We start from the raw sequence: 15,474 nt of genomic DNA, 5'->3' as shown, positions 1-15,474 counted from the left end.
ACGGAAACTGATGGAAAAGATCCCTAAATAGTGAATGAATGCCACCACGTAACATGGCTCACCATTCAGTTATACCGGATAGTGGTACAGGTCAGGTGCACTGGGACACACAGATTGAAGAATTGCAGGTATCTCATCTAATTTCTCTTCTTGAAATGTAAATTTATATGCTAGTTTTGCTACCATCTGCCAAAGAGCCCCAACCTACATGCTGGAACCCTCATTAGCCAATCAGATTTCTCCTTTTTCAGTTCCCATTCTATATATAAAGGCAAAACACAAAGTGTTGTTCTACTCTGTAAAAGTAATACCTTCTTATTCAACACATCCACTCCTGTATTCAGAGTCACTTCAGTAAGTAATGTGGGTTACACTGCTTTTCTACTCCTGTTAGCTCTGCAGCTATGGGAAGCTGAAAGAAATTCTGTTGTGGACAGTACCAGCTGCAGGACCTAATTCTGACCTGTATAGCTTTTTGGGGTGGCATAGATCTAATGGAGGACCAAATTTGGCTTACAGAATTTCTATCACTAGTTATGCCATATCATCATGAAAGATCCTTGATTTATGAATCCAGGGTTGAGTTTGTGGTGTTCATAGCTAAAAACAATATTTTTTTAAATTTATAAGTTAGCAAATTTGATATGGACACTCTAAAGACCTTATATCTACTTTAATCAGAGATCTCCTGACTTGATATAAAATGCAAAAGCTGGTGTGGGTTACATCATTCTATTATACAACAGAACACCTTCATGTTGGAATGTGTATACTCAAGTTTGTTTTGCTTGGCTGTCTCCAACCTGTAAGTTGAAGGTAGGCAGCAACAAGAGGACAACATTCAGATTGCTGTTAGCAAATGAACTGAGTTTTTAGCATTTAAGGATTGTTCATTTAATTTTTGGAGGGAAGGGGGAAGAGGTTAATTATAAAAAATGTTTTCATATTTTTAAAAGACAATATAAAGCACTATATTAACAGCTCTACTTCTGTTCTAATGAAGTTTTTTGTCAGGTAATATGAATCACTGGATGTTGGCTTTTTTAGTGGTACAGAGGGGTGCTCAGCTAACTTGGCCAACTTTATACAAGTCTTTATGTAAGGAATTTGATCAAGAGCTCAGTTTCATTGGGAGTCTGAACTATGGATGTGTCTTCACTGAAAGTAACAAAGTTATACTGAATAAAGTTTCTCTCTCTATTTACACACACACACACACACACACACACACACACACACACACACACACACACTTTTGTTATATCTTCCTAGAAACTGGCACACACGGATGAGAGTTATATACATTTCTTTGTAATCAGAGATTGATGAAAACTGTGTGTCCCCCTAAAGAATGCTGCAGGCTTCTGCCAGTGAGGATAAGCGGCTGTTGCAATTAGGGTGACAAGATGTCCTGATTTTATAGGGACAATCCCAATTTCGGGGTCTTTTTCTTATATAGGCTCCTATTACCCCCACCCTCATCCCAATTTTTCATACTTGATGTCTGGTCACTCTAGTTGCAATACAGGGTATTGAGTGGTAGTACAAAATTTGGAGATGATATATATGGAGAAATCGGGGTCCCTTTGAAGTTGAGGTCACAAACCAGCTGATCTCCTTCCAACAACACCTTACAAATAGTGCACCACAATTAAAGAGATATTTTCCCAAGTGGATTGGAATTTCTCATTTTTAATTAAAACAAACAAAGATTAAACATTTCTGGAATTTTCTCTTGCAAACACCTTGCTAAACAGTTACTGGCTTTGGATTTTATAAAGCAGATTCCTCTAGGACAGGTAAAAGCACTGACCTGGGAGAGAGGGCATTCTTTGGCTAATGTGCTCTGATTCATCTCTTTAAGCAGTTCCTTTAAGGCATTGCGGACTGTGGCATGGTTCCACTGCTCTGCTGGCAAGTCTTCCAACTTTGAACAACTGTAAAAACAGAAAGCAGAAAAATCAGATGGAAACATCACCAGCAAGCAAACCTGCTCTCTTCATGCAACCATAAATCTTCGTGACGACATCCCCACTTAACTGTCCTGTGCTCAGACCCTTCTTTAAAGTGCATCCTTTTTTTACATCCCCATTCCCCGCAACAAGACATGTGCTGCAACTAAGAGATTACAGCACATGCCAGAAATCCTAACTAAGCCTCCATAAGTGATGTAACATGTGTGCCTAGCCATTTCCTTTGGGGCCTGAAGCAGTGCAAAGTGCTCTGCTTAATGTAGGCCACACAAATGACTGGGAAAGGCAGCCTCTTAGGCACAAATAGATGTTCCTGCTGGAATAGAAAAAAAGATTACACAACACGGTTAAGTAGTGAGAGACACCCTCATTCTGGAGGGCCAAGGCTTTGGTCTAAAACAGAATTCTGTTCTACACTGGTATATATCCTGCCCTCACCGCCATAGTATCTGAGCACCTTCCAGCAGTGCATTACCCAACATGACTAAGGTCTGTCACAGATGGGTCACTCTCACTTTTATTCTCTCCACTTGTGGTGAACTGCATGTGTTTTCCTAGTGTTTCGGGAAGGTTTCGTTTCAGGTGTATTTATTTGTGGTAAGGTTGTTTGATTTTTTTTTAAGTATGCATGCTCTGTGTTTGTATTAGACTAGGCAAGGTCAAAGAAGTGTGCCTTGCAATCAGTGAGGAAGACGGGGAGGTTTGTGACAATTCTTTGTTCCTGGGGGACTTTGTTTCAGTCTCAGACTGATCCATGAAACCGTTCTGTCTCCTGCACAGATCAGCTTTACCTTTATGCTAGAAAGTACTTTTGTGCCTGAGGAGGGGAGCTGCTGACCAGAGTCTCCATCTCAGAATTCGAGGCTCTTTCAGACATGCTGGGCCCAGGCCATTGACCACCCTGGTGATAAGGACCAAGACCTTACATTCAACTTAATAATCTTTGGGAGGCCAGTGCAGAGAGGGGGTATGATGCTCTCACAGTAGCCTGTGTTGCTGAGGAGATGCACTGCAGCATTCTCTACTAGCTGGAGTTTCCCAAGGGCTGATGGCATCCTGCCCAGGTATATCACATTACTGTAGTCCAGGCAAGAGGTGACATAGGTGTGAGTAATTAAGGCCAGGTCTTTATCCACCAGGAGGCAAGAGAGGCAACTGGAGATGACAGAGTGTTATTCATAAAAGCTGCTATGTGAGAGGTTGGTGTTGGCAAAGAACCAAGAGTGCTCCTAAACTACAGACTGAATTGACCAATTGTGGGCACATGACTTCAATCAAGGAGACTTAGTTGGAGACACTTTCCTCTGCCTATCAGCACACCTCTGCCTTGCTCGTTTCAGCCTGCTCTTCTTCATCCGTGAGCTGATCTCCTCCAAGCATTAGGGCATCCTGGTGGTCGTAGTGTGATCGTATGTGGTGAAGGACAGATAGAGCTGTGTCTCATCTGCATACTGTTGGTACCTGAATCCATGCTTGTGACATTATTCACAATGCTGCCTGACCATTTCACCTAGCTGCTGCATGTAGATGTTGAAAAGGACTGGAGAGAGAACTGATCTTTGTGAAACTCCACAGATGAAGGGTTTAGTGGCAGAGGTGCAGTTTCCCATCACTAATCATTGGGTGTGTTGCTCCAGAAAATATTTTAACACATTACCCAGGACTCCTGCCACCTCTCTCAGGAAAGACAGCAGTATCATATGGTCAACAGTGTCAAATTTTGCAGAGAGGTCAAGGAGGAGGAGAACAGATGTTTGCCCCATTGAGAGCAGTGCCATCAGTGGCACTAAAGATGTTTCCATACCATGTCCTGGCCTGAATCTGATTATGCCTGGTCAAGTATATTAGCTTCAATTAGAAGAGTTTGTAGTCAGCCTGTGGCTAGCTTCTCTGTGAGTTTGCTAGGTAACAAAAGATTTTATACTGAGCAATAGTTGGCCAGAACTGAGCTATTAAGAGGCAAGATTTCTTCAGTGTCAGTCTCATTAGTGCATGTTTGAATCAGGAAGAGAAAGTTCCTTCCCTAAATTAAGTTTTGGCTATTTCAGTGGTTTAGTGAACCAGTTGCTCATGGACGTTTTTTTCCTCAGCCAAGAAGGGCATGTGTCAGATTCTTAGTTCTGGGGTGGATATTCATTTAGGGTGTTTAGTGCTTCTTAAGTGGAGAAAAATATCACCATTGATTAAGTAAGCAAGGTGGAAAGTATGCCGTGCCATAAGTTTCGAAGTACTCAGCAGCCCTGGTATAATGCATAGAGTCAACCCAACCATGCAGTGCTGATTTCATACATGCACACAAAGTGCAGTAAGACCCTCTGTTGTTTTGCATGAGATTTTTGCAATGGGATTTAACTGATGGTGCTCGGATACAACAGCCACGAGACTCTTAATTATGATAAAGTTAGAATGAACCTTTTCGTGTGGGCAAGTTATTTCACAATAATCCACTATTTCTTACTCCTTCCTCTAAAGCATCCTGATCACTGGACTATGGCAAATGGGCCAACTGTCTGATCTAGTGAGGTAAGTCCTAGGGTTAAACTGAGTTTCTTAAGAATTAGGTGGGCACTTTGCTTAGGCCATCTGGAGAATTCTCCACCCTTTTCAGTGAACAGCCCAGTAGTCTCCATCTTCTTTAAATGGCCAGGAGGGAGAAAGAGAAAAAATATATAAAATAAAAAGTGTGCGCAGGATTGTCAGACAGCAGCTACCACTCCGCCCATCAGATGTTCTAGAGTAGGAAATAGTTTAAATTACCAGATGGAGCAGTAGAGGCAGGCTCTCCCCACCCTGCTAGGATTGGCCACTGGAGACAAAAGAGAAGGCAACAAGCTCTCTGGGCCATTCTGTCTGAGCCACAGTTAGCAGAAAGTCTAGACCCTCATAACCCGAATCCTGGAAACAGATGAAGTGTTTATTTTTCATATTCAACATGCTAAGCATTTAATCAGGCCTGGAGGACCCATTAAATTAAGAGTTGTGGAAAGTTTCCCTTTAAAGGCTTCGTATCCCTCACGATTGATGGAATCCCCCCACCCACTCCACTCCTGCCCCCACCATACCACCGTCGCTTTACTGCTTCAGAAAATAAAATGTAAAAACAGTTGGAAGGTTCACCGAGAAAGCTGCATCGTGAAGCACCCTTCCTTTCATTTTCCTTTTCATTTCATCAAAAGCCCAGAAATTAATGAAGACAGGATGTGCTAATCTCTGTAGTAATGCTGTGATCAACAGAGCAGCTCAGAGAATAGAGGAGGACAGATGTTCAGAAACACCCACCTTTGTAATTGGATTTTCAATGTCACAACATGATAGACATCTTGTAGCATGTCGGCTACTGTCGCATCTGGTGCATCGGTCACGTAACTGAGGGGGAGAGGGTTCCACCTCCCAAGTTTGATTATTCCTGGAAAGAAAAATATAATACACATCTATCAGCTGTTTATGAAACCTTTTGGTTATTTGGTTGGTCAAGGTGTTCAGAACCCGCCCTGAGATTTATTGCAATTCTGAACACAAAGCTATTTCTTTCTGACAATTGAGCCTAACTAAGTGGAGGGGAAGGAATATATTTTGAATTGTAAACAGAGAGCTGTTTACATCTTCGTGTTTCTTGAATTATGATACAGAAGAAAAGGATGAGTCCCCCCACACAGCATCACCTTTCCTCATCCCACTAAAGCCTGCACTTTCTAAGTTAAGACAAGCTTTAAATACCCTGTGCTCCTGATTTCAAAGCCTGCACAACCCTTAAGTAAATAAAAGATCTGGTTTTGAATTGAACAAGAAAATTCCTGTGTGTGGGCTCAGCACACAGTTACATCCTGACTGTGGTGTGATTCCCAGTACAAATAGCATTTGAAATCGATGAAGTAGTTAGAGTTCACTCCCAGATATGCGTTTTACCAGGCAGATGGTTGCTTTCTTTGGCAAAAAGCAACAGCGCTGTACTTGACCACAGATTGAAAATAGCACAGCTGTCTTCCAGGTCCTGTTTATACCTCTGCTCCTTCAGTAACAGCGGCAACACCCTTTTTAGATAGGCTTGTTGCAAGAGACTGAGTTTGCAAGTGATAGTGTAAACTCTTCAGTGCAGAGACCTTCCCTTCTTTTAAATGTTTATATAGTGCCTAGCACACCCTGGGCACTACCAGAAACAATTACTAAATTATTAGAAAGGATGGACTTCCAGGGAAGCACAGAAAACAGAGAGACTCTAGGAATATCATGAGGCACAGTGCTGCCTTGTATGGGTACACAGCATAGTGGGCAGATGTCTGCTGTTCTGCTTCATTCCATCTCCTCAGCTGTGTTACTGGCTTCCTCTTTGTTTAATCAGCTTATCATCTCTGAACCCAGTCCTTCAAGGTACCAAACACCTTGTTCCCACTTAAATTGACAGTGCTCAGGACCTGGTCTTTGGCCCATTCATACACATTCAAGGCTCCAGAAGAGATCAACAAGGCAGTATGCGAACATTTTCAGAAGCAACACAGAGATGACTGTTCACAGCGCTGTTACCTGGTGACACCACACTATTGCATATCTATCTGTAAGTTCTCATAATAAATCGAGCACCGGTGGTTCTAAATGGAAAGCAGCAGCTCATGACAACCCGGCCTATCAAGAAAACTCATCAGAAATTGGCTGAGGTGATATCATGATGCTAAAATTAACGCAGTTCCCACATGCACCCATTTTACCAACACTGATGATAGCCAAATCTAAACTTTGAGTTGCATCTAGACTTATCAAAGCTTCTGTAAAGGTGGTTATGAGATGGCAAAATGGCTTTGTGAAAATGGTAGCATAATGGTCTCCAATACTGCATGAGATATTTAGCAGAGTGCTAATACTATGATAATATTTTCTCTGTTTCTGCATAACACTGGCGGGATAATATTGGTACAATTACTCTCCCCACTTGTAGCATTTCAATACGTGCATATAGATTTCTTGGGAAATAGATCTTCAGTTGGTTCACAATGTATTCCATTACTATGTACAATCCCTTAGAGGGAAACTGGAGCAGAAGACCATTACCTCTGCTAGTCTGAAGTCTCAATGTGATACTCTGGTATAGACTCGGTAACATTTCAAGAGTAGGTTATGAAGCTTTTGGTAAGGGTAGAATCTCATCCAAGACGAACAAAGTTAATAACTGTTGCTTGACATCCAATGCTTGAAAGTGGGGCATACACAGAACAAAAACATTTAAATGATGCACTGTTTCAGTATTAAGATTTAACAATCTGGTGCTGAATATGCTGCAGTATAAACTGTGCCTGGACTCGAATCCAGTGAAGTAACACACAGCACTCATTCACAGTATCATATGTCTCCAGAGCTGGCTCCTCAAGCCATATTCCACTTGCCAAGAAAAGCTTTTTTCTGAAGGGGATAGTTTACTTAATGTTATCTCTGGTGACAATGAGATGTGCACACAGTACAACATACATTAGTTGTGAAATGAGCATCAAGGGTCCACTGATTGAAACACATGCTAGTGAAACAGTTTAGCTGCCAACTTCCCTTGCCCCTTCTAATACTATGTAATAATATAACACAAAGTCACCTGAAAAATCCAGAAATCTATATCAGCTTCGCAGAACACTGGGCTTCCTATTTTTAATCACTTCAAGTTTCCATATAACTGAAAAAATAAGCATCATATGCGCCCTATAAGTCACATCTACATTGGTCATATTTTACAAGAGGCTTTATTCTTCATTCAGTTATAGGAACCTCTGTGAGAGAACACCGTCTCCAAGTGTTTGGTGCTGACAGCGCTGGAGAGAGACAAAGAGGCAGTAGAGGTCACTGGAGTTAGCAAGTTGTCCCAACCCGGGAAAGTTCAAAGCAAAACCACAGGCCAAAGCATCATGGGAAATACTATAGAAGTTGTTTTACAGGAAATGTCTGCTACTACTGGTAGTTAGGTAGGTTTTCTATCCTTCTCTACAGTTGGAAAGGAAACTGTTCTAGCTGGAATTAGACAAACACAGGTGTTACCATAATGCTTGGGCACGTTAACACCTACTGTGAGTCCTTTACACCTTGTTATAGAACCGCTGATGCAAGCTTTTATTTTTAGCCGGTGTGATGTGACGGGTGAAATTGAAAAAAATAAATCAATTGAGTTAGTCCCTAGGCTAGGCAGAAGCCATGATTTCCATGCTGCGCTTCACCATCCTCCACAGGGGGTTTCATTCATGGCACTGTAGCTGCATTTAAGGCACCTGTTGTGCTGAAGATAGGATGTTGGTGCCGGCTTGTTTAAGCATGCCAGTTCTCTTTCCCCCAAATAACTTTCCATCAGGATTTGAGCAGTACATACAGCCATAGTTTGGCTAGAGGTTCCTCTCTCATTTGTTACCACTCTCAAGGTGCTTTTAATGCAACATTCATGATAGGTGAAAGCCAGAATAACAAGGCATCATCTTCCTAGACACACACATTAATGGCCTAATTTCCAATTTTTAAGGCTGTGGTCTTTAATCATGCAACTCCACTTGTATTGTATAGTGTTTTTATCTTGTATTAAGCCCAAAGGGTATGTCTACCCTGCAATTAAACCCTTGCAGCTGGCCTGGGTCAGCTGACTCCAGCTCATGGGCTCAGGCTCCAAGGCTGTAAAACTGCAGTGTAGATGTTTGGGCGTAGGCTGGAGACCAAGCTCTGGGATCCCACAAAAGAGGAGGGTCCCAGAGCCCGGGCTCCAGCCTGAGCCTGAACGTCTACCCTGCAATTTTACAGTCCCACAGCATGAATCCTGTCAGTTGACAAGGACCAGCCAAGAGTGTGTTTAATTGCAGTGGAGATACCTTACCAGACTTGGAGAGAGTGTGAGAATCAGTGAGGCACTTTATAAATGATTACTGAACAAATACTCTATTTTAAACAGGAAAAACATTCCTCCTTCATTAATACTGTCTGAGGAAGAGATGCAGCAGAATTCTCAAGAAATCTGTAGGCAGATCCTTTTATGACTTCACAACCTTTTTCCATTAACTAATTCAATCACTCATTCACAAACCAATGACCCCTTTTGGGCTCTTTTTGTGGAGACTGGCAAACAGTGCACAAATGCTAATTGCCAGGAGTTTATTCACTAAGTTACTAGGTCAAGCTGAGGCGATTTTGAGGCCTTGTCTACACAGAGGAACCACCTGTGTGTGTTGGAACAGCCTTCAAAAACTGATCTTTAAATGGTTTGATGTGAAACGGCCTGTTAGAGGGGTCAAAAAAAAATCTTTTAAATGGCTTTGTTTGAAGAATATTTTTCAATAACTGTTTTTAAGAAGTTATTCTCCCTCCACTCTGTTTGGCTGAGGGCAGGTCTACACTACGGCAGGGATCGATGCTCTGAGATCTAGTAAAGGACCCACCAAATCAGCTGCAGATCATTCTCCAGTCAATCCTTGTACTTTACCCCTGAAGAGAAGAGTAAGGTAAGTTGACTGGATATTTTTTCCCATTGACCCCCAGCAGTGTAGACCCCGCGGTAACTCGACCTAAGGTATGTCGACTCCAGCTACATTATTCTCATAGCTGAAGTTGTGTTGCGTAGGTTGACTTACTGCGGTAGTGTAGACATAGCCTCAGATGTGTTAGCCAGAGCATTTTCAAGATTAGCTCCTGAAAACCACTGCCCTCTGTAGACAGGCCCTCTCATAAGCTTGATTTTCAAAAAAGTTGCCATCTCTCACTGAACAAGGTTCATTACTGATCAGCATAGCAGACTGAAGAACAGAGGAATAAGGATATGCAGCCTCGTTTTAAATTTGCATATCTCCTTTCACTCAAAAAGATCCCAAAATACTTTAAAACTGCATATATCAAGGACTCCTGAAAATGCAGCCACTTGTAGAGGAAGAGGTGCCAACCAAATGACCTTTTGTGGATGGAGTGGAAATCTTGCCTAGACACTTGGTGCTTGACAAGCATGCTCAGAGAAAAAGCATTACAGGAAGTTTAATGTGCTCAGTTTTTAAGGTCTCATCCAAAAGATTCACACCTGCCTTGAATTTCAACGTATTTAACTCACAAGAAAATGAAAGACTGACTCAATGCTATCAGGATTTGAACTTGTGAATGTGTCCAGATGTTTTAAAACTGCATCTTAAATCACAAAGCCATCTTACTAGCTATGGCTTTTCTAGATCATTTACATAATTAGGGCCAGACCCTGCAACCCTTACTTACATTAATAGTCTTTAGTCACAAAAGTACTATCATTGAAATTAATAGAGTTACTCATGCAAGCAAGGATTACTTAGATAAGAGTTGCAGGATCAAACCTTTAAAACAGGATCACTTCCAAATTTCATTCACAACCAAACAGAATGTACAGGCACCATACAACAGAACATCCCTTGTGCTATTGTTAATAGTTTCCTTCACATCTACCACATTTATTCCCAATTTCCACCTTTCACAGACTGTGTACATACCTGAACAATATTTTTAAAGCATATTTGTAGTAAGTTTGCAAGGAATTAATGTAAACTATTTAAAGCGCTTTACAGAGCTTAAGTCATATGGGTCAAATTAAGAAGATCATATACATTCCCACACACACACAAATTTTACAGGTACACAAAGAAAATTCAACAATATTTTTTAAAAGTGAAGAGGAAAAGAATTCAGTAATCCTTTGTTAAAATAAAATAAAATATTTGCTCAGAAAGAAGAATCCTGGTTAATGAACCCTGTAAAGGAGTGTATTTATCAATACTAACCATGCAGGTCAGCTGGTGCACTATACCAAACTCTTTCATTTTCTTCAGCATAAACAAATGCATCCCATAGAGACACGTAAGGAGTGGAAGTGTTAATAAAGCTAATCACTCCCCTCATGGACTGAGACACTGGATAATCACCAGTTCCTTGCTTATACACTGAATATATCTCACATAGACCTTTATTCTGAGGATGAGAGGTTCAGAGAATAACAACAGCATCACTTGCTGTAGTGCTGTAAGTCTAATCAAATAAATAGTTTCTCTTTTAAACAAGGTACTTCTTAACCACTTTTCTTACAAGCACAATGTAAACTCAAGGGAAACTAGATATTAGCATTAATATAACTCCCAGTCAAAGGCCATGAAACACTGTCAATAAAACCCTGGGTCCTGGAATGATTAAGCCATAGAGTTGTTTGCAGTATTGATGTAGCCATGTTGGTCCCAGGATATGAGAGAGACAAGGTTGGTGAGGTAATATCTTTTATTGGACCAATCTCTGTTGGTGAGAGACAAGCTTTTGAGCTAAATAGAGCTCTCCTTTCCCCAGTCTGAGGAAAAGCACTGTGTAGCTCGAAAGCTTGTCTCTCTCACCAACAGAAGTTGGTCCAATAAAAGATATTACCTCACCCACCTTGTCCTCAACCTATTTACCACTGTGGGCCACATATGCGGCTTTCTATGTGTTATATAGGCCACATCCACACTATATGCTACCTGAGGCTGTCACATGGGCCACAGCTGTGTGCTGATTGAGCTGTAAGTGGACCGTGAGTTGCAGGTTAAGAACCACTGCTCTAAGCCATGGAGTCTCTGTTCACAGCATTACTTCTATTGCTGAAGAGACTGGTAAGTTCTTGTGACACTGAGTGCATCTGTTTACCTGCTTCAAAGCGGCCTTGTCCCTAGGCTATAGCAGGTAATTTACTGTTGTTCAGATGTACTCTCTTAAAGAAATTAGAAACTGCCTGTCCTATATAACAAGTACATAGAATTATTTATCCATAAATTAGTTCACAGGAAATCACTATCCTGCAACATATAATAACCCAGCCTGTCTTTCTAACCCGTGACCTGGTTGTAGTATATCATCAGCGCATAGCTGCATAAAGGCTACTTCAGTTACTATTGTTAAACCATTGCAGGGAATGACTTTTCAAGTAGAAAGCAACAAATGGGGCACATTTTTTTAAACTGATTCTATTGTATTAATTTTTTTACTATATTACTGAGCTGCTTCTTCAAGCTTTTATACCAATTGAACAGATTTTGTACTGCTTTTGGAGTCTATTATATGGGGCCTACATTTTTCTACTGAATTTGAATCAGACACATATTGGGGTGAGACTAGATGGAAAAAACAATCAGCATAATTCTCCTTTGCAGTTCCAAAACACCTTTCAGCTGAGGATCCCAAAGCACTTTATAAAACATTAATTAATTAAACCTCATAAGGCTTAATTGTCCCTATGAGGCAAGCAGCATTATCCCTTTGACATACTGGTGATTTAGTGATTGAAAGCACACAATAAACATAATCCTATGTTTATGCCAATACAAAAGAAAACCCCCTTACTTCAGACCATAATAAATAATTCAGTGAGAGAACAGGAATAAACTCTGCGATTATGTTGTGATGTACACATCCACAAATCAACAGGAACACCCACACCTCTTGAATGATTAACACTCCATCTCAGTTGACTAGACGTGTACAACTTTAGGTTGCGAACAAAAAGGTGACCTTCATTTGAAAGGCATGTGTTTGACACTAGCTTTACCTGCAGCTCTGGGGGTGAGCGTGCTTTTTAAAACTATGCACACAACAATATATATGTGTAAGTGGAATTCTACAGTGAAAATAGCATGCATCATACAGTCAGTCAGTTAAGATGATCATACTGGTCCCTTCCAGCCTTAAGAATCTACACTAATGTGGTTATTTTACATAGACGCAATTATATAAAATGATACATATTTGTAGAAAAGACTGTCAATAGAAGATTACTAGTGTTACACAGTTCAATTATTGAACTTTAGACTGCGTTCAGGGATAAAAAACAGCTTTGCTATATGGTTCTCTGCTAGGACTTTTAATTTTTTGAGTGCTAGTTTTCCTCATTCCCCTCCTCCTGAGTACATTGTATTGAAGTATTTGTCTTGAATAATATATACTGAACAGTCTGATGCCTTGTAATTATACAACATATAAAGCCCATATATAGAGAGGTTTTGTCTCATGTAATAGATGCTGCTTCACATTTGGGAAACGTTATGTTAGAACCCTGACTTTTATTAGATTAATTTAATATAGTCACTAAGTAACTAGACTAAATTAATAAAGTCTCTATTGAAAGAAAGAGAACAGAATTATTCTGCAAATTCAATAAAACTTTCTAAAACTGGTTATTTTAGAAGCCTTTATTTAATTTTCAAAACTCCCATTCTTTTTGAAAAACTGCCAAAATATTGGTCAGGATATGGAAAAAGCATGTCTGATGTTCAGTTATTTATTTCATGAGATTGTTATTTAAACTGTTATACACAGAAACATAACAAATGGTGATGGGGATTGGATTGCTAAAATATCTGTTCAGATTTTTTTGTATGTCAGTTTCTCCTGTTCATAAGAGTACTTGCCTGGCATATTTTCCTTTTAGCATTCCTGAGATAAATTTGCCCTTAGCTTGGACCAAGGTGAAGGACTGCAAGAATGAGAAAGAAATGCCTCTCTCTCTCTCTCTCTCATATTCCTTTTGTGTGACACAGAGAAAACCTTTCCTCTAAAGCATTGTGTCAAAGGCATGGAACTAAGATCTTCTGAATAATCAAAAAGCATGAATTACAATCTATTGTCATCAGATTATACTAATATTAGCAGCTGCCTTTGATAACTCACATTAGCTCAGTGCCTTAACTTCCGTCCCAAGGAAAGGAACTACACTCAATGACAGCCTAAAAAATAGACTTGCCTCTCAGACCTTGCCATGGAACTAGACTTGTTTCCACCAATACTTTTCAGTTCCTCAGTGTCAGGCCCAGATTGCCGCGCTAGTGTAATACCCATTAAGTACAATGTGCTGCATCTTCCTCAGTTTCACAGCTGTCTTTTGGGCACTCTGTTTTCTACATTTAGGGTCTTTCAGGACGGGTCCCAGGATGGGCTTAGTTCCCTTAACTCTGACTAATGGGAGCAACAGACGGACAGCACCTCTTGGAGTCAGGCCCTCACGGGAGCAGTGACCATTAGCATCCAAATTCATCGTATCTTTTGTTCAGGGAACTTTCTTTACAGACTGTCATGTGCAGAGACTCAGGCTGCCGTTTAATAATAGTTCCTAATGGTCTCGCTTTGGAGCATTTCAATCAGTCAACACATTCCTGGGACACTACGTTGGTTTCTTCCCCTTCATATTGTACAAAAGCAGATTATTTAATAGCAACTTGTCAGCTGCATGATGCCCAGAAGGTCCCATGTTATATAGCTCTATATCAGGGGTCGGCAACCTTTCACAAGTGGTGTGCCGAGTCTTTATTTATTCATTCTATTCTAAGGTTTCACGTGCCAGTAATACATTTTAACGTTTTTAGAAGGTCTCTTTCTAGAAGTCTATAATATATAACTAAACTATTGTTGTATGTAAAGTAAATAAGGTTTTTTAAAAGTTTAAGAAGCTTCAGTTAAAATTAAATTAAAATGCAGAGTCCCCCAGACCGGTGGCCAGGACCCAGGCAGTGTTGAGTGCCACTGAAAATCAGCTCACAAGACACCTTTGGCACACATGTCATAGGTTGCCAACCCCTGCTCTACATTCTGCCCTCAATGATAACCAGGCAAACCTAATGACCTGCAAGGAGCTGCCTGGGGGTAAATGAAGGCAGAATTGCCCTGGTCTTTTTATTTTAATCTTCAACTGTTTACTGTCAACAAGATGCAGAATACAGCTAAAACAAAACGTTGCTTCCTCTCCCTCTTACATTCAGGAGAACATGGGATCCTAAATGTACAATCTTTGAGATCTTCACAGGTCCAAGCATTCAAAATCTTGGAAATGTCCTTTTTTAGATTTTACAATTAATTTGTGGTTCCAGAAGGGGAGAGACAGCAGAGAATTTCCCTCCTCTCTTTTTTTTGGGGGGAAGAGGATTGTTTTTCATTGGGAAAGAAGAAATTCTTGATTAAAAAAAATTCTAGATGTTTTTGAAGACCTCCAAACAATTCCCTCATCTGTACTGTCCAATGCAATGTTACACCCAAAAATCTCATGTAGAAAAGAGATCCATTGAGCAATAAAAACGCACGAACATTGCAGCTTAATACTGTTAAACACATTGTTAATGTTATAAATGAGCATTATTAATAGGCATTGTGGAGGATAATAGGTCTAAAACTGACTCCACTGACATTGTTTTGACTCCTTTAAGAGAGCAATACTCCTATGAATCCGAATTGCCTGCCTGTTCACAACAATAGAACTATATGGAGGGAAGAAAGCAAGGCCAAGATTGCAGAGATAAAATATTAGAATGTCTTTCTGTAGAGGCAGCCAGAAGTATAACTAAGAATTCAACCGCCATCAGTTCTTCAGAATAAGATGACATACGGGGTCAGGAAGAAGCAGTGTAAAAGAAAACCTAGTTTTACACACTGGTGAAAGTTTAGGCCAATGTAACTTGATGGAGTCCCTTTAAAGGCAAAATGCAAAGAGCGACCAAAGGAGAGATGTGTGTGGGGCCACCCCTTTTTTTCTGCTTCT

General features: G+C 40.5%; 1 protein-coding gene across 3 annotated transcripts in view; it reads right to left on the bottom strand.

The window, feature by feature from the left end:
* The window catches only part of SATB2 (SATB homeobox 2), a 157,782-nt gene that overhangs the window by 86,864 nt on the left and 55,444 nt on the right, over nucleotides 1-15,474 (bottom strand). For all 3 annotated transcript variants that reach the window (XM_050969515.1, XM_050969517.1, XM_050969516.1), the window contains exons 4-5: nucleotides 5,253-5,379; nucleotides 1,814-1,937 (exon numbers count right to left, since the gene is read on the bottom strand). In XM_050969515.1, coding sequence (XP_050825472.1) covers nucleotides 1,814-1,937; nucleotides 5,253-5,379 — 251 coding nt within the window. The remainder of the gene's footprint in view (nucleotides 1-1,813; nucleotides 1,938-5,252; nucleotides 5,380-15,474) is intronic.

This window comes from Gopherus flavomarginatus, chromosome 10, assembly GCF_025201925.1.
Source record: "Gopherus flavomarginatus isolate rGopFla2 chromosome 10, rGopFla2.mat.asm, whole genome shotgun sequence".
Lineage (NCBI taxonomy): Eukaryota > Metazoa > Chordata > Testudines > Testudinidae > Gopherus > Gopherus flavomarginatus.
Note: the sequence above shows the minus strand (reverse complement) of the source record. Positions and strands in the feature narration are given on the sequence as shown.